This window comes from Rissa tridactyla, chromosome 2, assembly GCF_028500815.1.
Source record: "Rissa tridactyla isolate bRisTri1 chromosome 2, bRisTri1.patW.cur.20221130, whole genome shotgun sequence".
In the NCBI taxonomy this organism is placed as follows: Eukaryota; Metazoa; Chordata; class Aves; order Charadriiformes; family Laridae; genus Rissa; species Rissa tridactyla.
The window spans coordinates 78,925,276-78,949,860 of record NC_071467.1 but is presented as its reverse complement, the minus strand read 5'-3'; the positions used below and the strand labels follow the sequence as shown (position 1 = coordinate 78,949,860).

Genomic DNA, 24,585 nt, shown 5'->3' with positions numbered 1-24,585 from the left:
CTACTGCAGCATCAGAGCTCTAAAAGAGCCCCACAAAGCCAGGCCACAACCTGAAGGCAAGATTTACGCACCCTACATTTGGTGTGAGAACTGATGCTCGCCTATGTGATCGGAGCATTGCCAATATACTTTAATCACATTTCTTTTCCTCTGTTGTCACCCTTTTCTTTTCATACCAAATTCATTATTGAAACATTCTCACATTCTAATTGTAAAGGGTAAAAAGTAATAGCATAACAGAGTATGTGATTCCAGTTGTGGGAGCTCCCTGTGCTCTGCTGATTTATTTACATTTGCATTTCTATTATCATTAAATCTAGATCAAATGTATTGATATTGAAAGCAGGTTCATATCCATTTCTCTTAAGTTGATGTGTCTTTCCACAGAATACTGCATTTGTCTACCTGTTCATTATCTGGTAGAGACGATTAATACCTGTTGAGTCTGGAACTTTACAGGTGTCACGGGCGGTTTTAGGAGGATCCAAGGGAATAATTCCCTAAGCATTCCTCATAAGTGTGAAAGACATATGTATGTAGAATTAAAGTATTTAGCCCAGATATTGTTGAGCAGTCCCAAAATGCCCTCCCAAATCACAATACACATCCCTCTTCTCAAGTACTTCGAGTTGCGGTCCTGTGTTATTACTGTTACAAGTTACACAGTTCTAGAACAAGAAAACCTGTCAACTCACAGCACTACAAATACCTATCTTAAGTGAAAGTTCCATTTTTCAGCTTTCAGAAATGTTACTGTTGTGCACCATTGCTTTGATTTGGTTTCTTATAGGTACTCCATTGTTTAAAAATCAGAATTGCTGATTGTTAGACTGATAGCAAATTCTGGCATGCTCACTTTAATATGGTAAAACACTTCAGTATGAATTTATCTTGTCCAGTATGAAGCATCTGCTTCTACAAGTGCAGGATACCAGCCTGGCCATGCATCCTGGTATGTGTCAGTGCCAGGAGTGTGGGGCTGGCCCCGCTGTCCTTTGGAACATGCCCAGGGCTTGAGCACTTTCCCTCTGTGACAGCACAAGAGAACTGGCATTCATAAGGTCATATTGGCCAAGCCCACATTGGCTTCACATCATTCCTGTTTCTCCTCAGTACTCACAGTGTGGTTGGCACAGTTATTTTGCTGGTTGCTCCGTGCTACCGGCAGCCAACTAGCTCGTAGAGCTGGGAGTATGATAAAAACAATTATGCTTGAAAGAGTTTTCAAATTCCTGTTTATTCACCAGTTATTCACCTACTGCTGTACTCTGGGTGAGAAATGAAAGAAAAGGGGAAAAAAAAGCACCAAATAAATTACTAGCAAAATACTGTACAAGTTACTTGAGTCCGTTGCATCAGGAACGTTGCTTCACCAGCATGAGTGTCACCCTACCGGTGGTCCTACTCAGAGGTCACAGGATGCACCAGAGCCTGACCCCTCAGAAGACTACCTGCCCAAACCAGTAAGATATGCTGCTGGCTTTCTGGTTTCTCTTTGGTTTTGCAATCCATGTGCCTTTTCTGACTAAAACATGAAGCACCTCAGTGACTGCCCTGAACTCCATCCATCTTCACTCCAGACTTTGACCTTTACAAGGTTTTCTAGTGCTCTGCTGCTTTATGTGTGTTATTGGAACAGCACAGTGTGTGCTTCCTCAGTGGGCTGAGTTACCTTCCTTGTCCTTTTCTATTCAACCTTCTTCACTGAGATGAATACACTCGGATATATTTTTTTTTAGATTTTTTTTAAAGTTCCCTATTCCAAGAGGAATATATGAGTCCAACTGATTGTAACAATAGTTTAGAACTTCTTTCAAAACCTTTCTGAAGAGAAAGTCCATGTGAAGTTGGGTTTCAACGTGACATCACATTGCCGTCATTAAAGGGTAATGGTGTGAGCAAGATGCAAGTCCTAATTTGGATTCCTAAGGAAATTTGTCCTGAATTTTTATAATCAATCAGTTGTATATCTGCATCTTGGCTCTGCACTTCAAAAACAGTGCTCATCACCCATCTACAGTGGGTTTTTTGGCCACTGCTAAGAGGCACTTAATGTGTTGAGCCACACTGTCATGGGTTGAAGTTTGGCAGCTTATAGAGAAAGAAACTCTGACTCTAACTTCTTGTCCTTTATGCCAAAAGTTGTAGCCAGGACATCTTCTTAGAAGTACATAATCCAGTTGGGTCCTCAACAATTTTGCCAGTTGCTGCCTCTCCTTACGCTCTCGGCATGAATCCTTGGTCTCAGTGTGCTGAGGAACACACATTTTGCCCCTCACAGAGTAATTAGTACTACAGAAATAACATGTATTGCCCTTGATTAAAAACACATTGGTCTCCAAGATGCCAACTAAAGATCTTATGGTACATTTAAAACACAAGTTTAATTGTGGGTTTAAATCCATAGCAGTGCATTTGAAAATTGGGATGAATGCAGTCCTGTAATTAACAGTCTCTTTCTCACTCTTTCTTTCTCTCTCTCTCCCCTTTCAATATATGTGTGTAACAGGCATTCGCCAAAAGTGGTGAAAGCAGCATCTCAGGTCCTCAATAGTATGTGGCAGTACAGAGACCTGAGAAGTCTCTACAAGAAGGTAAGGCTTGGGTTTTTTCTAGATTTGTCATCTTTCATATGGTTACCCAAATTTGGGGGCTGAGAGACTTTAGACCAAAACATTTATGTGAACTGGAAATTCACCTAGAGTTTAAGATTTTGGATATTTGGAGCTATGGGGTTTTCCCTTATTTCTACTTTTAGCATAGAAATACCTTTTGAAAATACGTGTGGTGGTGAAAAAGGCATGTGAATTTGATTTTCAAAAGAATTCATACAGAAAGTGATGGGTCTGACAGCCCTGGAGAGTGAAGTCCTCTGTTCATAGAACAAACTTATGCAAGCTCTCCTACTGTACCGTACCTTCTTACAGCTCCCCACCCTCTCCTGAGGAGATTACCAGATTTCCAGCCCTTCAGCTCCCAAATTTCCTCATGAGTTTGTAAACAAGAGTATCTGAAGGAGTGGTGCTTAGGGACCAGTTACATGTGGAGCTGGGCTGAAACTTGATAGCTTCACTTCCAGTCGGCTGGCAGAGAGTAGGATCATATACTTGGTTTTCAGACAGTCTATGGAGTCTATAGCACCATACCATTCCCACAGGCCTGCTAACCTCTTAAAAATTAATCACAATACAGTAATACGACCCTGTGAAACAACATCCAGTATAGCTTTTAAAACATAAGCGTCTACTTAGTAAATGACAATGTTTAAAGTAATTCTTGCTGAATATTTGCAAACTTAATTACACTCCATGTGAGTATCAGCCTGCAGATTTAGTTCTCAAAGGTCTTCTTGCTACATGGAATTTCACAGTTGATCTAATTGATACTTGTATTTGTAATCTCAGCAGAGAGAGCTAAGACTTCATATGGCACAAAAGTTTGAGTCCTAGTTAAGGCTGAGGCATAAGAATTGTGAAGTAGAGAAGATTCACGGCAGTGTAGTCTGTGCTGTGTATGTATTTTGCACAAGAAAAGAACTTAGTTATGCACCAAATCTCAAACTAGCAGAAGCTGACCTTCTGTTTGAAATGCTGTTCTTTTGCATGCCTCAGCCCTGCTTGTGTCAAGTCTGAGGAGTAAGGAAGGTGATTATTGAGTCTCTCCCATTGTTCACTTCCAGTATTTTCAGTCATCCTTGGCAGCCCTAGGGATACCATATGCGAAGACGTTCCAAGTAACGCGCTGGTACTGAACTGTCCCATGAAGAGGTGGGAACAAACATGAGCTAGGGTAGGCTTTTCTTGACGCAAGGCAGTAACACGCTGGAAGCATGCATAGCCTGACTTCTGTGCGTGTGGGTGGCTGCACTGTAGAGGCTGAACTTTATTGCAGCGTAATCTCTTTGAGGGTCTTACAACGTCTGGCTCATTTCCAACCTTCTGTCTGTATGTATATGCTGTGATGGAAAAGCAGTTTCTGGGGTTGCTCCATGCTTGAGTTAGTGTATATGCTGTATGGCTTCTGAATGTACTGCTACCTAAAGGCCATTCTGTTGGCTGCCAATGTGAATACCTGGTAATGTGCTTACACACTAAGCATGCGCGGGTACTAGGTGCCCTGCATGCTTTAAAGAACATTTTCTGCAGCCACAAATACACACCTGCGGTATGGAAAATAGGGCAGGCTAGCCTTTGAGGTAGCTTCCAGGATGCTCGTTACATATGCTGCTAAGCATTGTTACTTTTAATCAAAATGTTCAGATAGTTAATTTAAGATACCCTGGTTTGTTAAAAGACATACAGTAATCTTTATAAAGTCCATAATATTTCTTGAACTTGCCAATAATAGGTTGACTGTTATGCTGGCTGGCTGAGTTTCACCACTGTTGGGAAAATAATGTTTTTACGATACAACTATTAGAAAAGTTTGCATTATAAAAAAGTTTGCATTAGAAAAAGATTTGCATTATAATCAGCTAATTATGTAATATAAAGATACTGGGTCAATGCAGTCTTTATTTTGTCCCATTAAAATACATATGGTAGTAAAAACGAGCGAACATACAGCTGACAGTATCATATGATCAGCACTTTGCAGTGTCTTGCACTTGCACAGCCTTTTTGAAGTGTGCAGGTAAATCCCATTGCATAACCATCAGCAATTTCTTCCTATGTACTGAAGTATCTATACAATTACTTTCAAAGAATTGGCGGCCTACGGAGAGGCACAATTTTGTATCGTAATACAAGGAAATTACAAGCATCACATCACATTTAAGAAAAAGCAGCAGCACTTACCTTACTGTTTGAGAAAACGTGTAACCAGATAATTTGGACTGTGGTATATTTTAGAGCTACATGTTTACAGTAGAGTAAGTAAGGAGAGGTAAAAAGAAAAGAAGGATTATCCTTTTTATGAATGGGGAAAGAAAGCAATATATGTTTACTGCTGATACAGTAGTAGTCAATATATTTAGTACAAATATGACTGTATCAGCAAAAACATGAAAATCTCATTTGCTTTTCTAATTTTGCTCAGCATTATAGGAGTTATCCTGCAGCTGGCAGAATATAAGCTGCACTGACAGAAAGTCCATCCAGAGCTGGGCCTTGGTGTGGTGACCTAATGACTTGCCACACCTGTGAAGGACCAAAAGCCAAGAAGCGCATTGGTACCACTTTCCCACTTGCAGCGCTCCCCGATAAACTCCTGGCTGTGAAGTGTCGAGAAGCGCAGGAGTCAGAAACTAGTCCCCCGCTTGGTGCCGGTAGCGGGGCTGCCCTAAGCAGGGTGGATGCAGTGCTTCCTGCAAGCTCCATCCCATCGTGGGTGAGCAGGCTCTTCAGCTTTAACCGAGGCTATAACATTAATATGCCTACGTAGTGAAACCTAAATTAAGCAGCCTCTAAGGACACTGTCAAAATCAGCTATTGCATAAAAAATAGCCCAAATGTAACAGATTTCAGGGTGCCGGCTTCAGCTATGTTGCTTAAGAAGAATAGTAGTGTGCACAAATTCCATTGTGCTGCTCAGTGTCTGACAGATACTGCCCGTTCTCTGGTGTGTTCAAAGCCAAAAACTGCAGCAGCAACTGCAACGACTCAGTTAACTTCATTGACCAAAGCAAGCAATGTGCCCTGTCTCGAGGTCGTAGTGTATCTGGCTAAGAATACAAACAGTATCTTTTGACAACACAAAAAATTAAGGCCCTACCCGTCTTTTTTATCCTGAAAAATGCAACATTATTCCACAAGTCAGTCAGGTAGAAAGCATAAAAAATTAAATCTGGTAAACCAAGTTAAGCTAGTGATGTAAGTGTTTCTGGAAAAAAGAGTTTTAGGCTAGCCCATGTGCTGTGTTTAAAAAGAGAGGCAGAGCAGATGGACCGAACAAACCCTGCAAGCAACGTAGCTCCGACAGTCCAGAGCTCAGAGTTCTGGTACCCAGGAACTTCTCTGCAGTGGGCTGATCCTGCACATGGTGAAAGCAATGAGAAAGCCCTATTGATTTCATAGGTCCTTTCTGTAAGGCCTCAGAAGCAAGAGCTGGCACTTTTGCAGCAAATTGAACTTTACCAGGGAGACAAACTAAGCAGTCTGCAACATCTGATGTATCCTGGGATTCCCAAGATCCTATAAAAAATAAGGATTGAAGGTTTGTGTGTTGCTTTCGTTCAGTTTGCTGGAGCAGGAACATTGTGCCCATTTATTAATAGCCAATACAACAGGAGTTGTACTCTTTGAACTGTTGGTCTCTCAAATAGCTTTTTATTCTCTTGAAAGCCTGCTTAGGTGGAGACTAGCTTTTCTGGCGCAGGAGAATGATGGGTAGAATTCTAACTTGCCGCCTGAGCTGCAAACTCAAGGAAGAGGAGGGAGCATAGGCTTCGTTGTCTCAGTTTCCACTTGGAGAGCTCTGAAAGTCCACGATACCTTAAGCACTGTGTTTGCAGAGCTATGTACCCTGTCCCCTCCACTGAGAGGTTCTATCCAGTGTACTGCATTTCCAGCTCATAGCTCTGTGGTGGCTTCAGTGGGACACATAGACTTGTTCGGCTGGGCTGGCATGGAAAAGGCACAGAAAATAAATAGTCAGCGTTCAGATCTGTGAGTGAGGTGACAAGTGTTTGCCATCCATTGTAGGCTTGTGCCTACAACGACAAAGAAGATTTCGCTCCCTGGTATGGTTAATTTGGCACCATCCTAACATAGTCCAACAAGGAAAAGTTGTAAAATGCATAAATGTTTCCGGTCCTAAAATTACAGAAAAAAACGACCTGACAGACCAGGAGGAAGCAATGACTTTAGTCTGGAAGTGAAGGAGTTGCCAGCCATCCCAGAAGTTTAACTTGCAGCTACTTCATCATGGAAGAGGTCAGAGGAAATACCTGCTCTGTTTACTGAGCAATAGCTGAAACAGAAATCTAATCTGAAAAAAAATCCCACCAAGAGGAAAACAAGGTTCAGGTTCATTCCCATATAAACAGTATTTACATTATTTAGTGTGATTAATTTCTAAATACTGCTAAAGCTTAGCAAGCAAAAAAGAGGTGATCATCACAATTTCTCATCAGTAGATGAAATATTGTCTCCTTAAGAGTAAGTTTAATGTCATTTTCAAACTTCTTTGTTCTCTACAAGTAAGACTTATACAAGTAAGACTGCCTCTGAGTCTATTCCAAAATACTTAAAATCTGATGTGCAAAATTGATTAATGGTGACGTGGTCCCATGGTCCATAGGCCCATGGATGGTTCAGTGGCTCAGCACTAAGGAACAACCAGGTAGAGGAGCTATCCTGCTTGTCCCTGGGCTTCAGACTCATGGTACACCCCTCTTCTTCAAACATCTTGGTAACCTGTACAATCAGCAGGAGAATTAAGTGCTGCTTACAGTCTCCAGAAAGAGGTCCTGTCCCATTTACATTTAGCCACCTAAGCCAGGTGAAGGAGCTACTACGGTGATTCTTTAAGGACACCTTTTTCCAAGTGAGGAACACTGGACCCCGCGCCAGTTTCTAGGGTGCTAGCAGGTTGAAGATTTGGGGACACCTTGGAAAATACAAATGTGACTGTAAGAGAGAAGATTTCCATTAGCTGGTAAACTCTTTATGTACCTCAATATTCAAGAAAATAATCAACTACTCTTAAACACAGATAGCTTGTTAAATTACATGAGGAAATTTGAGCAAAAGGGTTGTGCTAAATGAGCTTAACATGAAAGAAAATTTATTAGCTAAAACCAAGCTTCAATTAGCATTAAATGTGTGTAGTATTAAAAAGCTGGAAGAACTGTCAGAAAGAATATGTTTTCTATTAATTGGTTTGCTTTGCCTAACTACTTAGGCTCCAACAAAATATGTTTACATTCAATCATTATGTTTACACTTATCCTCTCTTCCAGTATATAAGTAGAGATCACAATGAATTTGTAGAAATTATTTTTCTTTTCCGTTTGTTATTGTAGGTTTCTGTTCTGCATGGAATAATAGAAACGTTTGCCCTATTCACCTGCCATATGAATAAAAATACAACCAGTTATTTGAAACCAGGGAGGCTGTTAAAGGCAGTCGTCCTTCAGTGTGTAGTGTGCCGTTTACAACAGGGAGGGTATTGTGGTAGGCATTTAATGAAGTTAGAGTAGTCACTCTGAAGATGGCCTTGTCCGTCATTGGCTGGAAAAGACATTTAGAATTGCCCGAAGCCTTAAAAGCAGTTAAGCCAGTCTGGATCTAGAAGAGGACTCTCTTTTCACGTGACTTTCAGAATGATAAAATGAGCAGGTCCTTTATTGCTAAATGCTCCATGAAAATTGCCAGCAATAAACTTCAAAACTCAAGTCAAGGAGTTTTAGAATCTAAAGTTCTTTCTTAAATAAAATATACCTACTCACCCTTTAAAAATGTTAATTACATCATGCTATAATGTAGACTTGGATTTTCTCCTGGTAAGGTTATCGTCAGTCAGACATTCCCCCAGAAGATGCTGTCTTTAGGTTAAATTTACCTGGTGAAAAGGTTTCTGCAGAACTTAAACTGTACATTAAGGATCTACTTTCCAAGTCCAGAACATAATAGTTCCTCAAAGAAGTGGCTTGACTTGAAAGAACTATTTATGTGCTCCTGTTGTTCATAAGCACATGTATTTTGCAGTACTGATCTTTCAGCGGGGCTTAATTTGTTTCTATACAATGGGCAAGGCCTTGTTCAGAATAATATGTCACCGTTTTAGAAAAGGAATGGATTAATTTAAGGTAACCCCCCCACCACTGTAATATAAAACTAGATTATTGTTGTAGAGAAGGCATTGTCTGGAGCCCATTTTTATATTAACTATGAAAATGCAAGTACCTGCTTACCAAATGATTGACTGATTGATTGATTTATGGCAGTGGGCGGCCCCAAGCTTCAGTGTGACTGATGACAGAGGATTTTCACCAACCCACCACTCTGGGTCATGGGAAGCTCAGCATACTCTCTCCCAGAGCCAAGAAACCAGAATCTATTCCCCAACCCAGGTATTCTGGCTGTCAGCTGACCAGTGTTGAATTGTTCTGTTTCATGCATACTGAGATTTGTACCCAAAGGAATTCTACAGGAGGCGTTTGAATCAAAAGTAACAAAGCCTTTATATATTTTAGAATTATACCATTTAATTTACCGAACCCTGTAGGTTCTAGATGGAAAGCGTCTCGCTTCATTTAGGAGAGCGGTCCCATTCATTTCAGCCGCGTGAGGAAGGTCTCAGAGTTTTGCTCTCTCTGAGGTCAGCAGATACCCAAGAGAGGGACAAGTGCATTACATTCAGTTCCCTGGCAAGCTTTCTAGCATTTCTGTAATCTCTTTTTTGATTGTCTGAACCTTTCAAACAGAAAGGCAGTTATTGATAAGCACTATGTTGCAACAGCAGATTAAATTCATCAAGCACTTCTCTTTCTTTTCTGGCCCAGTGGCATCTCCAAGAAAAAAGCAATAGCTGAGTATTTCGGTAAGAGGATCCCAGGTAAACTAGCATATCTGTAGAAAAATCAGTGTGTCCAGGAGTGAATTAAATTCTTCAAATGCTAATTTCCAAAATCTCTATTAATAAGAACAACAGAGATTTCCTTCAGCCATAAGTACAGTTGATGAGAATTAGCGTGACTGGGCATTTATTTATTAGAGGCACTATTTAATTTTATGTACTAAAATTCCATTTCCTTAACCAAGTGTAGTCTTTTGGTTTCCCCCTAATATTTTTTTCACAATAAAATGTGACTGTGGCATTATTGCAAAAACAAAATACTTACATATGCACAACGTTCAAGTAAATCCATGGAGAAACCTTTATATGTGTCTTTGTGTGTCTGTGTATTATTTCTGATAAAATATTTAGAGAAAACAGGAATTGACATGTTTTTCCTGGTCACACAGGACATAGTAGTTGTGCTATTTCTTTCCATTCATATTTTTTTTCTATTAAATTTTCCTGGAAAAGAGAGAAGACATCAGAGAGGACCTCATTTAAATACTTTAGACATAAATATCTTTCAGTGTTAGGATAAATCCTTTTAATCCTTAGCTAACAGGAATATGATTTTTCAAACAACCAGCATTTCATCATCTGATATATGCCATTACTTACCTCTGTTAATCAGGAATTAAGCAAATTCCTAAACTGATTTTAAATAAATGGAATGTGGAAATTTTCTGTGCAATTAACATATTCAAGCCTTTTTAAAGCATCATCTGAGTAATTTTAGAAGACAGAGATTCTATAACCAATGTAGCAAAAAAAATTACAGTCTTCAAATATATACTTTCTTTTTTTCTGTCTGTTTCAGTCTTTTTTCCCTAAATACATGTTATTCGCTTTTAAATGAGCATTTTAAATGTGGCTTTTTGTCAAATGACAATCTTGTTAGGTTGTTAAATCATGAAATTGTCATTGGTGTCAGTACTGGAGAAAAAGTTAGTATTACCGATTGTTGTGTGTGTGTTGGAGTATTATTAATTCTACATTTTATGCTGTATATTAGTTTCCAGTGTTCATGTAAGATAGGCTTGCCTTTCCCAATGCACATGTAAATATAAAGTATTTCTTCATTAAACCAAAGGCATATTTTTTATTATGCAGGAAGTAACAGGTAGTAGCTGCAGACCAAAGATAATCTGTTAATCTTTTCACATTCTGTTTTAGAGACACAAAACCTCTTCAGTGAGGAATGATACGTTAGTCTGGAATTCTGTTTTTCTTTTTCCTTGATGCTACTTTTTTCAACATAATTAGCACTGTGCAGCATCACTGTATAGTATAAACTTATCATTTAACTTGCCTCCTCTTTTCACTGCATATGCCTTGCCAGGGATTGTTTTTTTAAGAATCATTCAAAACTTTGTCAAGTAAATTTTGACATTTGTGGCTTTTTCCTTGCCAGTTGCCTGCTTAAATAATACCCTGATTGTCTATACAGTAGGAATTTACGTATCATGAGCAAAATCATTAAGCCTAAAGAGCAAATTGTGTGAATAAATTGATCTGAGCTATACAGGTAAACACTTTGGCCTATGCAGAACTATCCAGAAGTATTCACTCATGGAAAAAATGGTATATAAGCTGTGCCTGAGTTTTTAAAAAGAAAAGAGAGAGGGGGAGAAAGAGATTCTCAGCATTTGGCATAACACAAATACATTGTCTTCACCTACCTGTATTATCATTCTAAATCATTTGGCTAGTTTTTAAGAAGAACAATTCAGAAAAAAAGACAAAATTTGTATCTAAAATATTACAAAAATGCTAAGTCAAACTGAATGGTATTTTGATTTCATTTTAATGCAAATAATTATCTTTTCACTTGTGCAGTCAAGTAGATCGTGTTCCGATTTTCCTAGCTTATCTATCACATCAAGTAATATTTTTGCTAGGTCCTTCTAACCCCCTTTGAGTTTATTAATAGTATCAGACAATACTAGAAAGAGAAGGGATTGTCATTATGTTATAACATTTCTTTTTTTAGTATTTTACACTGCCTACAGAGGGTAGAAAATCTTTTGGAATCCAAAACATTAATGGTCTTACCTATATGACCATGACAACATATGAGTATCAAAATCTGTGTTTCTGCATCAATTGTTAGAGGGAGATGTTTTCAAATGTTTTATGCTTCTGAATTCCATCGTTTACTGTATAATAGACTTCATTTATTTTCATCATTTTGCATTTTGCATAGTTAAATTCTTTGTGATACTCTCGACAAAGGTTTATTTACTATGCAGTGTCACCTACCATTCCTTTAGTCATGTTTCAGTTATTTCAGTGTTTATACGTTTCTTTCTAAAACATTTTTACTATGGAATTTAAAATATTAGCAGTAATGCAAGATACAGTCTGTACTGAACTGAAGATTCAGTACTGATGATAGTTATTTTCAGGAGAACAGCCCTGTGTAGCTGAAGCAAGGCCTTGCTCATCCTTCCGCTATTTTGCTGCAGGCTTTTTTACTGAATGGTATCCAAAAAAATCAGGTATGATGACTAAGCACAATTAAAGCCAAACTAATGGCTTTTTTTTGCACTCCCTGCGAATACTTGTATGTCCGTGTGACGACGTATCTGCATTTTTGCTCGTAAATATCTATGTGTGTGTAGGTATGTATATACAAATCGGAGGAGGGGGTGTATGTTAAAACATACACATGAGACAGCATGGACCTAGAAGATGCTGCCTTTAAGCATGACGTCTGAACAAAGAAGGCTTGGGAATTCCTAAAGGAATAAACCTTAATGGTTTGAGCTATGAGCATAGGAAGTATCTGCAGCTATGCTTCACTGTTGCTTTTCTGATGAGGGCCTTAAAGGCGTGACAGTCCTTTCCTTTAACATTCAGCATTGTAGTAAGTGGTAATTCAAGAACCAGACTTCGCAGTAATTCTTCTAAATTATCAGTATGAGGTGTGTGGAAGCTGACACCATTCTCATCCAAAACCTGCTAGACTCAACAGGTGTTAAACAAATAAGAAAAGAATCAAAGTTTGTCCAAACAGTTCTCTGGGATGAGCCATACATATATATGATGCTAAATCATCCTCGGCATTGATAGAGAGCCTCATGCTAAGCTCCAGCTGACTTATGTGGGAACCACTAGATTTTTCCCACCTGAAAACCCAAGACCATTTTAAGGTTACTAAGTACAGATTTGAAAGAGAGAAATTTAATCTCATAGTTGGGTAACGTCTGTCTCTATAGTACTCCGCCTTTTGAACTTCTCTGAAGAAAAGAAAATTTAAAATGCAGCCCTGGAGTCAGTATCTTTGACTTAGAGCCTTCTTTCTGAAGGGAATTGTGTAACTGAAGTTTCTGAAATACCCTTAGGGTAGAGGTACGAGTAGGCAACCAGAATCTGGAGGATTATGCATAAGCAGAAGGTCACATCTACAGAATTTTTCTTCTCAAAGTACAGTTCCTCAGAATAAGATTGGATTTTCATACTTGAATAAAAAGCAGATACCTAAGAAAATTATCTCCATGTCTTTCGGGACTGGGAACAGTTTTAGTCCACTTACGTAATGTATTATATTTTTAAAACAAATATAAATAACATTCATTAATGGCAAAAAAAGTTTAGCTGGGTTCAGAGGTACAATACTGAAAAGAATCCAAAAGTCTTTCTAAAGACTTTCAAAAGTCTTTTAAAGATAAATGATAAGAGAAACCATTTTTCATTTATGTCAACATTTTTCTCCAAAATTCATTCAAGGAACATGATTTCTACCATTCAGAGCAAAGTAACATTTTTATTTAACTTGTATGCTTCATGTTTGCATATCTAGGTTCAGACATAGATAAAAGCACACGCATAGTAAAGAGCATGGGTGAGAAACTCAGTTTCTCCCAGCAAAGTTGAACCGGTGCGTTGGATGGCTGCTTATAGTTTTGCAAATGAATCGGATCAGTAGAACTTTTAGTAGTAGTAACAGCATATGCAAGCAGCACAGAGGGGATTGAAATCAAATTCCATTTATTATTATGGCAATCAAAGCACGTTGTCTTTTCAGAGATAAATTATCTAGCTGTGATGGTCTGGTGCATAACACGGGGCATCTTTTGCTGATGCTCCTCTGTGTTGCTGTACTTATGCTATCATCCTCCTCGTTCTTCTTGGTCCTATAAGGAGATTAAAAGTGTTTGTTTGACGTGGCCAGTACATGTAAATTCAATCAAAGTTTGATGAAATATTAAGCTGGGGCATCAATATCCTACTTTCAGTTCTTTGATGTTGTACGTGATCTAATAATAGGTGAGGAAAAAAACTGCTGGGAAGTCCTTCTCATTTCTTTCCTCTTCTCTTCCTAAAGCTGCTAACAGAATTCAAAAATGGCCTAAATACCTCTGCCATTTCAGTTTCTATGAAAGAAACCTCGTATTTTGAAAGGAATCTCTTTTGTACTATGCGTGCTTTGTTCTGAATTGTTTTACTTCATTTACTAGCTGGTACAGTTCATCGTGATAAAAGAGCTATAGCTTCTTCTTCCTGCAGAAAGTAGAAATGAAAAGTTTCACTGGGTCTTTCTAAATTGGTTTTATTACTTTTAATTTTACAAAATGCTTTTAGAAAAAGTTGTGGTTCCTCTAAAATGAGAGTTGTAGGCTGTGGTGCAATTGTTTGTTCCTGTTTGAGTTAAAAATACTAGAGCTCTTATTTACCAAATCAAAAACTCTTAAAGATATTTCAGTAAAAAAGAATATGCATTTCTCATTATTAATGTCTAAATGTGTTAGTAAACTACATATTCAAAGGAGTATATCCTTAAAACTCATCCAGCTTAGCAATAATCACTGGGATCTCTAACTCTCTAGTTTAACTGTATTTATGCAAGAACTTTTGACCTAAAACCAAGGACAGCATGAGGTTATATAGTAATTTTTTCCAAATGGGTGCTAATTCCTTATTTGTCAGGCAGCTACACATTTGAATAAAATGATCCCCGATTTTCAGCTACAGTGCTGCTCTTCAGGAAGCAGAAAGTCCTAATAGCTCTTAATGACGGTCAGTATCATCAGTCCTTCCATGTTCTTAGCCATAAGAGACAATGGTGCAAATTTTATTCTGATAATGCTTTTTTTCATGTTTTACATTCAGAGGTATAATAGAAGAGTTGTATTGGGTTGATTTTATGGTTTAACGCATGCAAAGTAAGAGTAAGAGGTGTTGATTAGTTTCTAGTCTTCGTAAGGCCAGCAGGCTTAAGAAACTGCTGACCCTGACCATAAAGTAGTATTTGTCCTGCCCCCGAGATTTTGTGACCAAGAGCCAGAGTTTGCATTTCTAGGGCATAAACGTGTTAAGATAGGTGAAATTGCATTGCTGGAATGAAAATGACAATGCAAGTAAAAAATTACCGTAAACACTTTCTTGAGTGCAAGTTTTTTTGTGCGTGCAAGATACAGGCAAAAAATAGTTCTTTGTGATTCTAATGATTTAAATTATACCTTATATAAGTTATGCAGGGGAAAATAGAAGAACAGAAATTCTAGCTGAAGGGCCAAATACTGCCTTCATTTCCTCTAAAATATATTAAAACAATTTTATTTCTGTTTAAGAGGCAAAGTGATGCTTTGAAAAATGAATTTATTTCATTTTATTGCAGTGTTTTGAAAGGTTTATTATTTAGCTGCATATAACCTCAGCAAAATGAATAATGAACTCTGCCGTATCTGAAGTCTTGTCCTTCATGCTTTGCCTCACATACGATTCACTTTTCTTATAGCTATTTTATTCATCAGATTAGGTCTTGTCATCTTCACAGCTCACACAACAGGAAATCAATAATTAATTATGGATAGGTACAGCAATGCCTCAGTGATTTCCCGAAACGTCCCAGACTTGCACTAAATAAAAGAACCAGGGATAGTTACGTAGCTGTTTCTCACTCGGATAGATTCAGCAAGTAATTAACATATCTTCCTTATCACACATGTCCCTCATCGTGTGTCTCTTCATAGCTAAAATCAAGGGATGAGACGTAAAATTATGGTGGAAGATAGGTGATCAGAAGATGAGAACACTGCATATGCAAAAAAGCATTTGAAAAAGAGAAAACTGGCAACGGCCATCTGTGATACTTAAAAAAGAAAAATAATTGGGTGATAGTCTCAGAAGAGTATAGTTCCTCAGGCTTTGTGATGACAAGAGAAAAACAGGGAGAGAAAATATTCCGAATTATTTTGGGGTGGACCACTGACAATAGGAAAAGAATGTCCGTGCTTTCAGAGAAGCTGAGATGAAGGCTGGGAGGTACACATCTCGTTTTGAAAAGAAGGAGTTTAACCACTGATTCTGAAAATGTCACTTTAAAGAGCCTACAGAAAAATTAATAATCCTCATCCACTGCCAGACAGTTTTGCTGTGGTTAATGACTGACTGGGAGCCCCTTTTTAAGCCGCATGCTGCCCTGAATACGTATTTCTTTTTCAGCTTCTTAAACAGTTGAACTTCCGCTGCATCTGGGATGCGGGAATGGTCACTTACAAGTAAAAGCCGTTTGTACATTGAAATTCAGAGTGAAAAGGAGAGAAGTGCTGAGGTGAAGGCCCCTGCACATCCTAAGAGAGGAGGCTGAAGCGGTGCGTGTGTGTATCGCACAGCCGTGCCAGCTGGGAAGCAGCGAGTGGGGCAGCCCCCAGCCATCGGGCACTGAGGTGGGGACACAGACCCCCTGGGAGAGGCGGCTGCTCTGATGGCAGCTCTGCCGCCCAGCTGGCTCCATCTTTCCCTGCCTCGCTCAGCCACCGCTGCTCTTTGCCTTGGCTCAAATGGCACTGCTCCCCTGGTGCTCTCTGCGGGGTCTCCATCCTCCCCCCTCGGTTATGCCTCTGGAAGGGAGGAGTGAGTGGCCTTCCTCCCAGGCTCGCACAGCGGCATGTGTCGTGCTCCCAACATAACGTGTAACCACTAGGTAACTGGCATCATCATCATCAGAAGGCACAGGAAGCAAACTCTATTTTCCTTTAACCGCTTCAGCCAAGTGATCGTACTGTGAGCAACTGCTGCACTTTTATCCAAATTATTATAATACTTTTAAATCCCCCAAAACTTGAATAATTTCTCTGTTTTAAGTAATTTTCTGGCTTTCATAAGCTGTGGAAATAAGACAATGAACATAAGTACTAAAATCCTCAAATTAAGATGAGCTTTAGTAATCCATGTTTTCACTGTGTTATTTTGAGGGCCTGGCTCAAAACTCTTTAGGAGAGGAGGGAAGGCAGGAGAATTGGAGCCAGCAGCCCTTGGTCTTTTGAAGCCAGTGAAATTGCTCCACATTTCCACTTGCAGACTTAAAGCAGAATCAGTCTGAAGGATTTAACCTGAGCAACAAGCACTAGCGTATCAGACAGGTGAATGCTGCCAAGATCTTCCAGGCTCAGTCCCTACTCCTCTGTTCAACAACGTATCTTGAGTTCCCACTTTGGAAGCAAAAGACAAAATCCTAGGAGTAAAAATGTCAATATACTTCTTATAATTGTTTGTAGTTTAGCTGGTGGCAGTAAAAAACCATCAGTGAAGTAGATGTATTTAGAATACATCATAAAGCAGATCAATACCTAGGAATTGTCTGCTGGTTTTGAGTTTTCCTGGAAACAACTCAACCAAATCCAGAAAGGACAATCCTTTCAGGAATGGCTTACTGATAATAGTTTTTGGCGCTGTAAATTCAAAGGGAAAAAACGAAAGAACACTTTTCTTTTTAATATAGATAGTTTATCTAAAACTAGTTGTTCTGTTTTTCAAGGGTGTTTCTATAGTTGCTGAAGTTGTAAGAATTTAGTTGAAATCCCTCTTCCAAAGTAAACACGCTTCAGGTACGAAGGCAGGGGCTTTTTTAGAGAACAGCTGTCTCTCCATCGCTCCTTCAGCAGCTGACATTTCCGTGCCAGCTACTTTGGTGGCACGCAGGGAGCAGTCCTGCCAGCAGACTCAGTATTCAGGTACGCCGATAGCCTCCGCTGCCGTGGGGCTGGCAGAGGGAGAGAAGTCAGGCTCGCTATCTCTGTTGAGAAGCACTGGCGAATGTATTTATTCTTGCTTTTGTATTAAAAGAAAATAATATGATCCCAGGTTATAAAGCCTAATGATGTGTGGTGGTTGGTGACCATTTAAACCACAGTATTTCAAAAATCCCATTTAAGAGCTCTGTGAGGTACATATGTACATCACCCCAACCTTGTTACCGTTGTAGATTTCTCACCGCAATCAAGTCACATGCGTAACTTTCATATGTCAATGTATGTAGATAATTTGATCCAGTTCTAATTTCTGTTATGTCTTATTAGCGCCGTGACAACAAATTCCCAGTGAAGAATTGCCCAGACCTGTGTAAGTCTGATGAGCCCTGACTTAATTCACATCAGATTTATCTTTTCCTCTAGACAGTGTCACACTGGTGCACACCAGTCAGGGTGTTTCATTTAACCTGACAGCAGTGCTTCAGCTTGCAAAAGAAGCAACACCAGCAACTCAGAGCAATGTCTGCCTGAGTTTCAAAGCAAGTAGACTCTACGTTACGGACTTACAGGCACTTTGCCTTGCTGCTGTATCGCCTACTTCTAACACCACGGTGGGTCTGGTTACTGATTCCTGCAAGTGAATGCCTATCAAGACTTCACATTTCTTCAGCTTGCTACCATTACAGGAGCAGTTATTATTACAATTAATTCCTGGAACCAGTAAAATGCTGGCTTACAGAAAGGAAGTAGGATGACAAAACAAGTCTTGTCCTGTGTGCTTCAAGTTGTTTAGAAAAATGTGTCACAAGGGGATCGGGCCTGAAGCTAGAAGTAGCATGCTGGAGAGTTCGTAAGCCTGGAGGTGGCAGGGCACAACGTTCTCCGCAGTTTCTCAGTTTTATCTGTTTCCTTATTGGGTTTTTTGCATCATTTTTGTTGCTGTTCCTTAGTGAGATTCCTCTGCTTCCGAGAAGTTGGCTCTCTTTCTTCCTGACAATGTCAGGACATCACTGGCCTGGCGTCAGGGCAGACTGTGCTCTTCAGCATTGAGATGTTTGTGTGCATGCAGCTACAGTACAGTTTTTCTAAACCACTCAGTGCTTTTTAAGTCGGTGTCTTCTCAGCAGCTGATCAACATAGCTGATCAGTCAGATGGTAGAGTTTGTTCCTATTTTTGCTGCGTGGCTATTAGCACAGGAGCTGATGGGGGGTTTCTTTCTGAGTGGATGCCATGAGGTTGTCCAGACTGGGCACCGCACCGGAGCTGGCGATGTCGGTGCTCCTTCCCAACTCCACCACACGTTGCTTGGCCACCTCTTTTTCCTCTCTCCTCTGTGCATCCTTCAGGCAGGAGCTCTGGTTTCCCGTTGTGTCAGCGTGGTGTCAGTTCCCATCAGGGCTTACTTTCATTCAGTCCTCATAGTATTACTGTGTTAGGAAGCGAGAGAATTGCGTGTCTGATACCACCCACCTCCGCAAATCATCTCCTCAAGTCAAGGACTCTGCTGCCAGAGAGTTCTGAAAATTTGAAATTCTTGCAAATATGATAGAAAACTGCTTTCTCTTTTTCCCTACATTTTAAACACAAGAATAATGTGGAAAACTCAAATTATATTTTCATAAGATACCTAAGCAATAAGTGTTTGGCACAGTAAGTTTAGTCACGCTGACAAAATAATTATTTCCTGTGGGCCTGATGAAAATTATTTATTTTCAAAATAACTGAAAGTTGAACAGGGCAACTGTTCGCTCCTTAACCCAGTAAAAAGTGATCAGTGAGACTACAGTACCACTTCTGTGTTCTACAGTGCTTATCCAACCCTTGCCCCAAATCTAATCCCTGCAGCTTTCCCAAGAACGTACCATGAGAAACATGTCACTGCCAAACAAGCTTTAACACTTGGACTTTATGGAGTGTAATTGAGGGAGAATATGTATATTCATTGTCGTCAAAAGAGAAATGCCCAGTAGAAGATACCTTGGAAGAGGCGATAAGGACGTATAATGATATTTCTGTAGTCTGGTTGTTCTGTGCCCTCCTGTAGTGTGCAGTTGACACCTATTAATTAATTGCTGCCAGTGAACAAATGCGTCCATTCTGTAACAGAATTGCATTGAATTTCTTTCCAATTTGTCAGATCTTTTTGTCTTACTCTTCCTTTCCTAGATCACGTTTGTGGCTGGTAAATTGGTTTCTAAAATGCAGTCTCACACACTTTGCTTTTGAGTTAGCTTTCTTCTCTGCAGGACACTGCTATATACTGTACCTTTAAGTACCCAAATCAATTTAATTAAATTTCATTACGGGCACTAGAGCTGAAACAAACTAATGAAAGCAGCCATCACGTCAGGTGGTATTTATCTCGGCATTAAATTGAAAATGCTCCCTTTAGGCTCTTAAAAATTAGTTTCAATATTTAACGCTAATAGCTTTTGGAATTGTTGATGGGATGGTTTTAATGAATTTGTTACAAACTGTTTACCTTTCCAAGGAAAGAAGCTTGTTCCTTGCGGCAGAGGACAGCTAAAGATAGATGACTTAAAAGTATTAGGGTTTTGAAATACTGTGAGGTCTGGGAGCTACCTATAATGCCATTGAAAAACATCGTGAAGTTGTCGGACAGTGACAGCAATATGCCTTGTTGAGTCAAAAGCAACGCCAAGTCACCACAATACTTGTGTTAGAGTTTATTCTTTGCCTGGCTCGTTTCATAGAGCTGATTGAGCTAGCAAACTTGAAAGTTTGTAGCAGATTTTATTTGACGAGCTCTTCATAGGCACTGCTCTCAGCAGAGAGAAAAACGAAAATTCTCAGGGAGGAGAAGGAAAAATATCTGCCAAGCAGAAGGATGCTATTGCCAGCATCCCAACTACAGCTGGATTTTCCTCCCTCACTGTTGCGGCACCTTGCAATGCTGTTTCTCAGGAAACAATGTTGACAAAGTACCTGTTGACATTCTGCAGAACACCACTGGTGCCATGCACTATTCCTGTAGAGTCCGTGGGACTGTGCAGGTAACGGGGATTTATTTCATCCACTTCCCATCAGAGCCGGGGTCCAGGTATTAATGTAAACAAGACAGATGGAATGGAAAACAGGAGGAAAGCTTTAGGGGAAGATTCAGGTCACTTTTTTTCTGATCCACATGCCAGGGATTGATTTGAGGGAAGCAAGAGTGCAAAAGGAGAGTGTACCTGGCGAAGCATCCATCCAGATCAAAAAAAACCGAAGCATTTCTGACTCGCACTATGTAAGCGTGGCTGGTGTCTCCTCCTTTTGCAGGCAGGCACTAATAAATAGTCTAGTCCTTCTCCTTTTATCAGATCTAGAGTCTGTCGTCTTGGTATCTTCCTCTTCAGCAGTCTGTTTAAAAGAAAATAAATGATCAGGAAACTATAACAGAGTGAATTATAGAGTCACCTTTCTGGTAAAAACTTCTGACCCCAGAGAAGGAGGGAGACCATTTTTCTTCAGCTGGATAAAGGCATGGGCTTCTCAAATGTTTGCTACTTCATTTTTATACTAGAGAAATCACTGTGCAAGTTATTATTAACAGGAGATGTAAAAGTAATGCTATGTATTTTATTTAGAGTCTTGATACTTGGCTGAGATTGTTGGACTTAAGCTATTCATTATAAACTATTATTTATTTTAAAAAATATATATGTGTTATATATACATATTATATATGTATATATTGAAAAGTTTCCAATAATTTCCAGTTTGATTTAGCATTAAGAAGTTAGGGCTTTACAGATGGTTGTGTTTGCATTCTCATTGATCCTCCCTCTAGGTTGGAGGACGCGGCTTGTGTAGAAGCTGCTTGGTGGAAATGAAAGATTGGATATAGAAAATTTTGGCTTAAGCAAGTCGTATTAAAGATTAGCTATTTACTTTTTCAAGTTACTCTTATTATTTTTTATTAATTCACTGGTTTTCTTCCTTATATTTTCTTATATGACTCTCACGAAATATGAGGTGCAGTTCAGTGAAGTGTCCTAAATGTGAGTGACTTCTGTGGACAAACGCTCACTATCGACTCTAGGGAAGGTCATGATCTACTATGAAAGCCATGGCCCAGTCTTCACTCTTCCTTTTTTCTCCCTTTGACATTACAACCGAGACACACGCATGTTTGTACAAGTGCGTTATGTAAGGAGTACAGACATTCAGAATCTGTAGTTAGGTGTCACATCTGTCTATCCTCATTGACTTATAACTTTTCCCTCTACATCACGTACAAGTATCTTCTTTCCTCCTGCTGTTTTTAAAAGAGAAAGTGTCACGCACTTGCTGAGTTCTCTTTCTTCAAAGTTTAGTGGAAGGGGGATTTTCAGGACATTTTCTCTTGCAATTCCGAGAGCCAGGTGCCCGTGGTTTCTCTGGAGGGAACAAAGTCAGAGAGATGCTGTGGGCAAAGGCAGAGGCTGGGGTTAGGGGGGCAGGGGGGATTCAGGGTTGGATGCCTGGAGTAGCCTGAGGTGCAGGGAGTGGGAGTATTCTTTACTACGCCAATGGGGAATCATTTTTCTGTAAGCAAGAGGAAAATTCCAGCTGATCTTTGGTAATAGTATATTGTGTTTGGTGTTATTCAGCATTTCATTGCAAAAACTTTGTTGAGCTCCATGCTAGGTGGTGGGCTCGATTTCCACTGAGCCCAGCAGAAAGCAGGCATTTTTAAAAGGCTTATGCCTTCATTGTGAGACTGGGAAAACTCTGTGTTACTGATTTAGATTTAACATTAAGCAGTTAAAATCTATCGATACTTTAAGACATTTGAAATACTGTCGTTTAGTAAGAGCACTAGCAAAAGTCCATTTATTCTCTCATGGTACTTTCAAATTATTTTTAATATCCTTTTAAAAATGTGAAGTACATTATTTGGGATTATTGCATTATTTTACGGTACAGGAACAAAACATGAATTATTAAAACTTTCTTTTCTTATTTCTGAACTAGCTGTTTCTGGTGTTTGTATTACTTTGTTTCTTTTCTTTTAAATACATCACCATTACCCCAGTTTTAAATAGAAGGAATAGAATATCTTTCTGTACATCTTGGAGAAACTGCAACGAGGAAAATGCATTGATTCTTTTTCCCTCACACATGAACAAATGGGCAGTTAATATAGCTAGAGTATAGATACCCAAATACTTACAATAATTTTGATAATGCTGGAGCTTCCCCATCTACTTACTCCAAATTTTCCTTATAAGGTAGAAATGATTTAAAGCAAAAACTGAATTTCACTGTGAAGACAAGCAGTCATGTGATTTGGAATATTTTCATAGCCAGAATGACACTTGCGATGTGAAAATAGAGGCATGGAAAAAGACAGAACAATTAAACAAACAGTCTAAAAAGTTGTTCAGCTTTTTCATTATTTAGAGTCTTTCTGAAATGCGTTATTTTACAGAACTTTCTGCATTTTAATTTTTCTCCTGGTATGTCAGTACAGTCAGAATGTCGTACCCCACACGGCCAAGAACATTTGCCACCCAGTGGCAGAAAAAAGATGGTAGCCCACTTGTGTATATGTAGGGAAAACACTAGAGGAAAATACTCTTGTACTTAAACCAGGGAACTATACAGCGTTTCCACTGACTGCTGTCGCAATATTTGATGTTGCAGGACGGATGGTCGCAGTATCACTTTGTAGCCTCATCTTCAACAATAGAAAGGGATCGGCAAAGACCGTACTCTTCATCACGCACGCCCTCCATCTCGCCCGTGCGCATGTCTCCTAACAACCGCTCAGGTAAGACCAGGCTCTCAAGACTGAAGTAAAGACAATTGTAATCTATCGCTGTCATTTTCCTTCTTTAAGCAATGTCACTGGCACCCGGATTTGTTGCTAACAACGGTGGAAGGGCACAAAACACCTTCTTTACTCTTACCTCAACTATCTGTTCAAAACAGGAATTTTATTTTTTTTAATTAACACCTTGTAAATTTTTACAGCAGAAAGGATATTCCAGAACTTTTTGTTAGGAATTCTCATGCGGTGTTTTCCTGACTGAGATTAGCCGACTAGATCTCAGGGCAACGGAGTCCATCTGCAGCATGAGGAAATTCTGTTACTCACTTTGCTAGTCAGGAAAACTGCTCTATTGTTTATGACCGCTCTGCACACATAGCGGAAGTTGAAGGATCCACATTATTTTTTGTAAGTTTTTATTCTGATTGTATGTGTATGTGTATATAAGTGTGCGTACACATGCATATATAAGTTTCACAAAAGATTGACTACAGGTTTTTGTGCAATGTTGATGGCATATTTACACCAGCTATCATTAATTCTGTATGATCCATACAATGAATTAATGTATCTCAGTTTATGCCGCAGTGTTGATTACTTTTTCTATTCAGAAATCTGGGCATTTTCCCCTTAGCTTATTCTAAGGTAGAATATACCTTGGTTAGGTAAAACCATCCCCAGTGAAAATCTTCTCAGATGAACAGCCTAAAACAGTCAGCCTTTCAGTGTGTTTTTTACTACTTGTTCAATCAAACAGGCGTTCATACGTATACCAAGAGTTTAAGATTAAAATTGGCCAAACTGATTATTGCCGTCAGCATTGTGCCATGGTTTTGTTTTTAAGAAAATTGTTTTGTTAATTATCTAGAAGCTGATGCTTAGTCCTGCAGAATAACCACTGAGAAAATTTGAAAATGGAGCCAAAAGTACAGTGAGAGCTGTTACTCAGTTTTCAAAATCTGTCATTACGCAAGTCCGTAAAGGTCTCTTGTTCTCTTTTTTCTTCTCCAAAATCTCTTGGATTGTCTTGAAACTGTCTGGTCCTGAGATCTTAGTTCCGTCTCTTGCCAGAACTGTCTCCTCACTTCTGTTACACTATTGCTTAAAGAACATACTTAAAGAAATTTTGGATTAAATCTTACTGCCATCATCAGTTATCATAAGACTGGAAAAGGACAAATATAGTGGCTGTTTCTGAAGGAAAAGGAGCCCATGTAATTACAGACCAATCAGCTTAACTTCATTCTAGAAAATTGCTAGAACAAATAATCACAATCCGAGCACCTCAAAGGTAGTAGGAACATAAGATATTGCTTAACTCTAGGAGTATATGTTTCTACATAGTAGTT

The 24,585-nt window shown here is 39.2% G+C and overlaps 1 protein-coding gene across 3 annotated transcripts in view; it reads left to right on the top strand.

Annotated features, from left to right (window-relative positions):
• The window catches only part of CTNND2 (catenin delta 2), a 679,731-nt gene that overhangs the window by 641,048 nt on the left and 14,098 nt on the right, over positions 1-24,585 (top strand). For all 3 annotated transcript variants that reach the window (XM_054191357.1, XM_054191355.1, XM_054191356.1), the window contains 2 exons: positions 2,510-2,594; positions 23,110-23,236. In XM_054191357.1, coding sequence (XP_054047332.1) covers positions 2,510-2,594; positions 23,110-23,236 — 212 coding nt within the window. The remainder of the gene's footprint in view (positions 1-2,509; positions 2,595-23,109; positions 23,237-24,585) is intronic.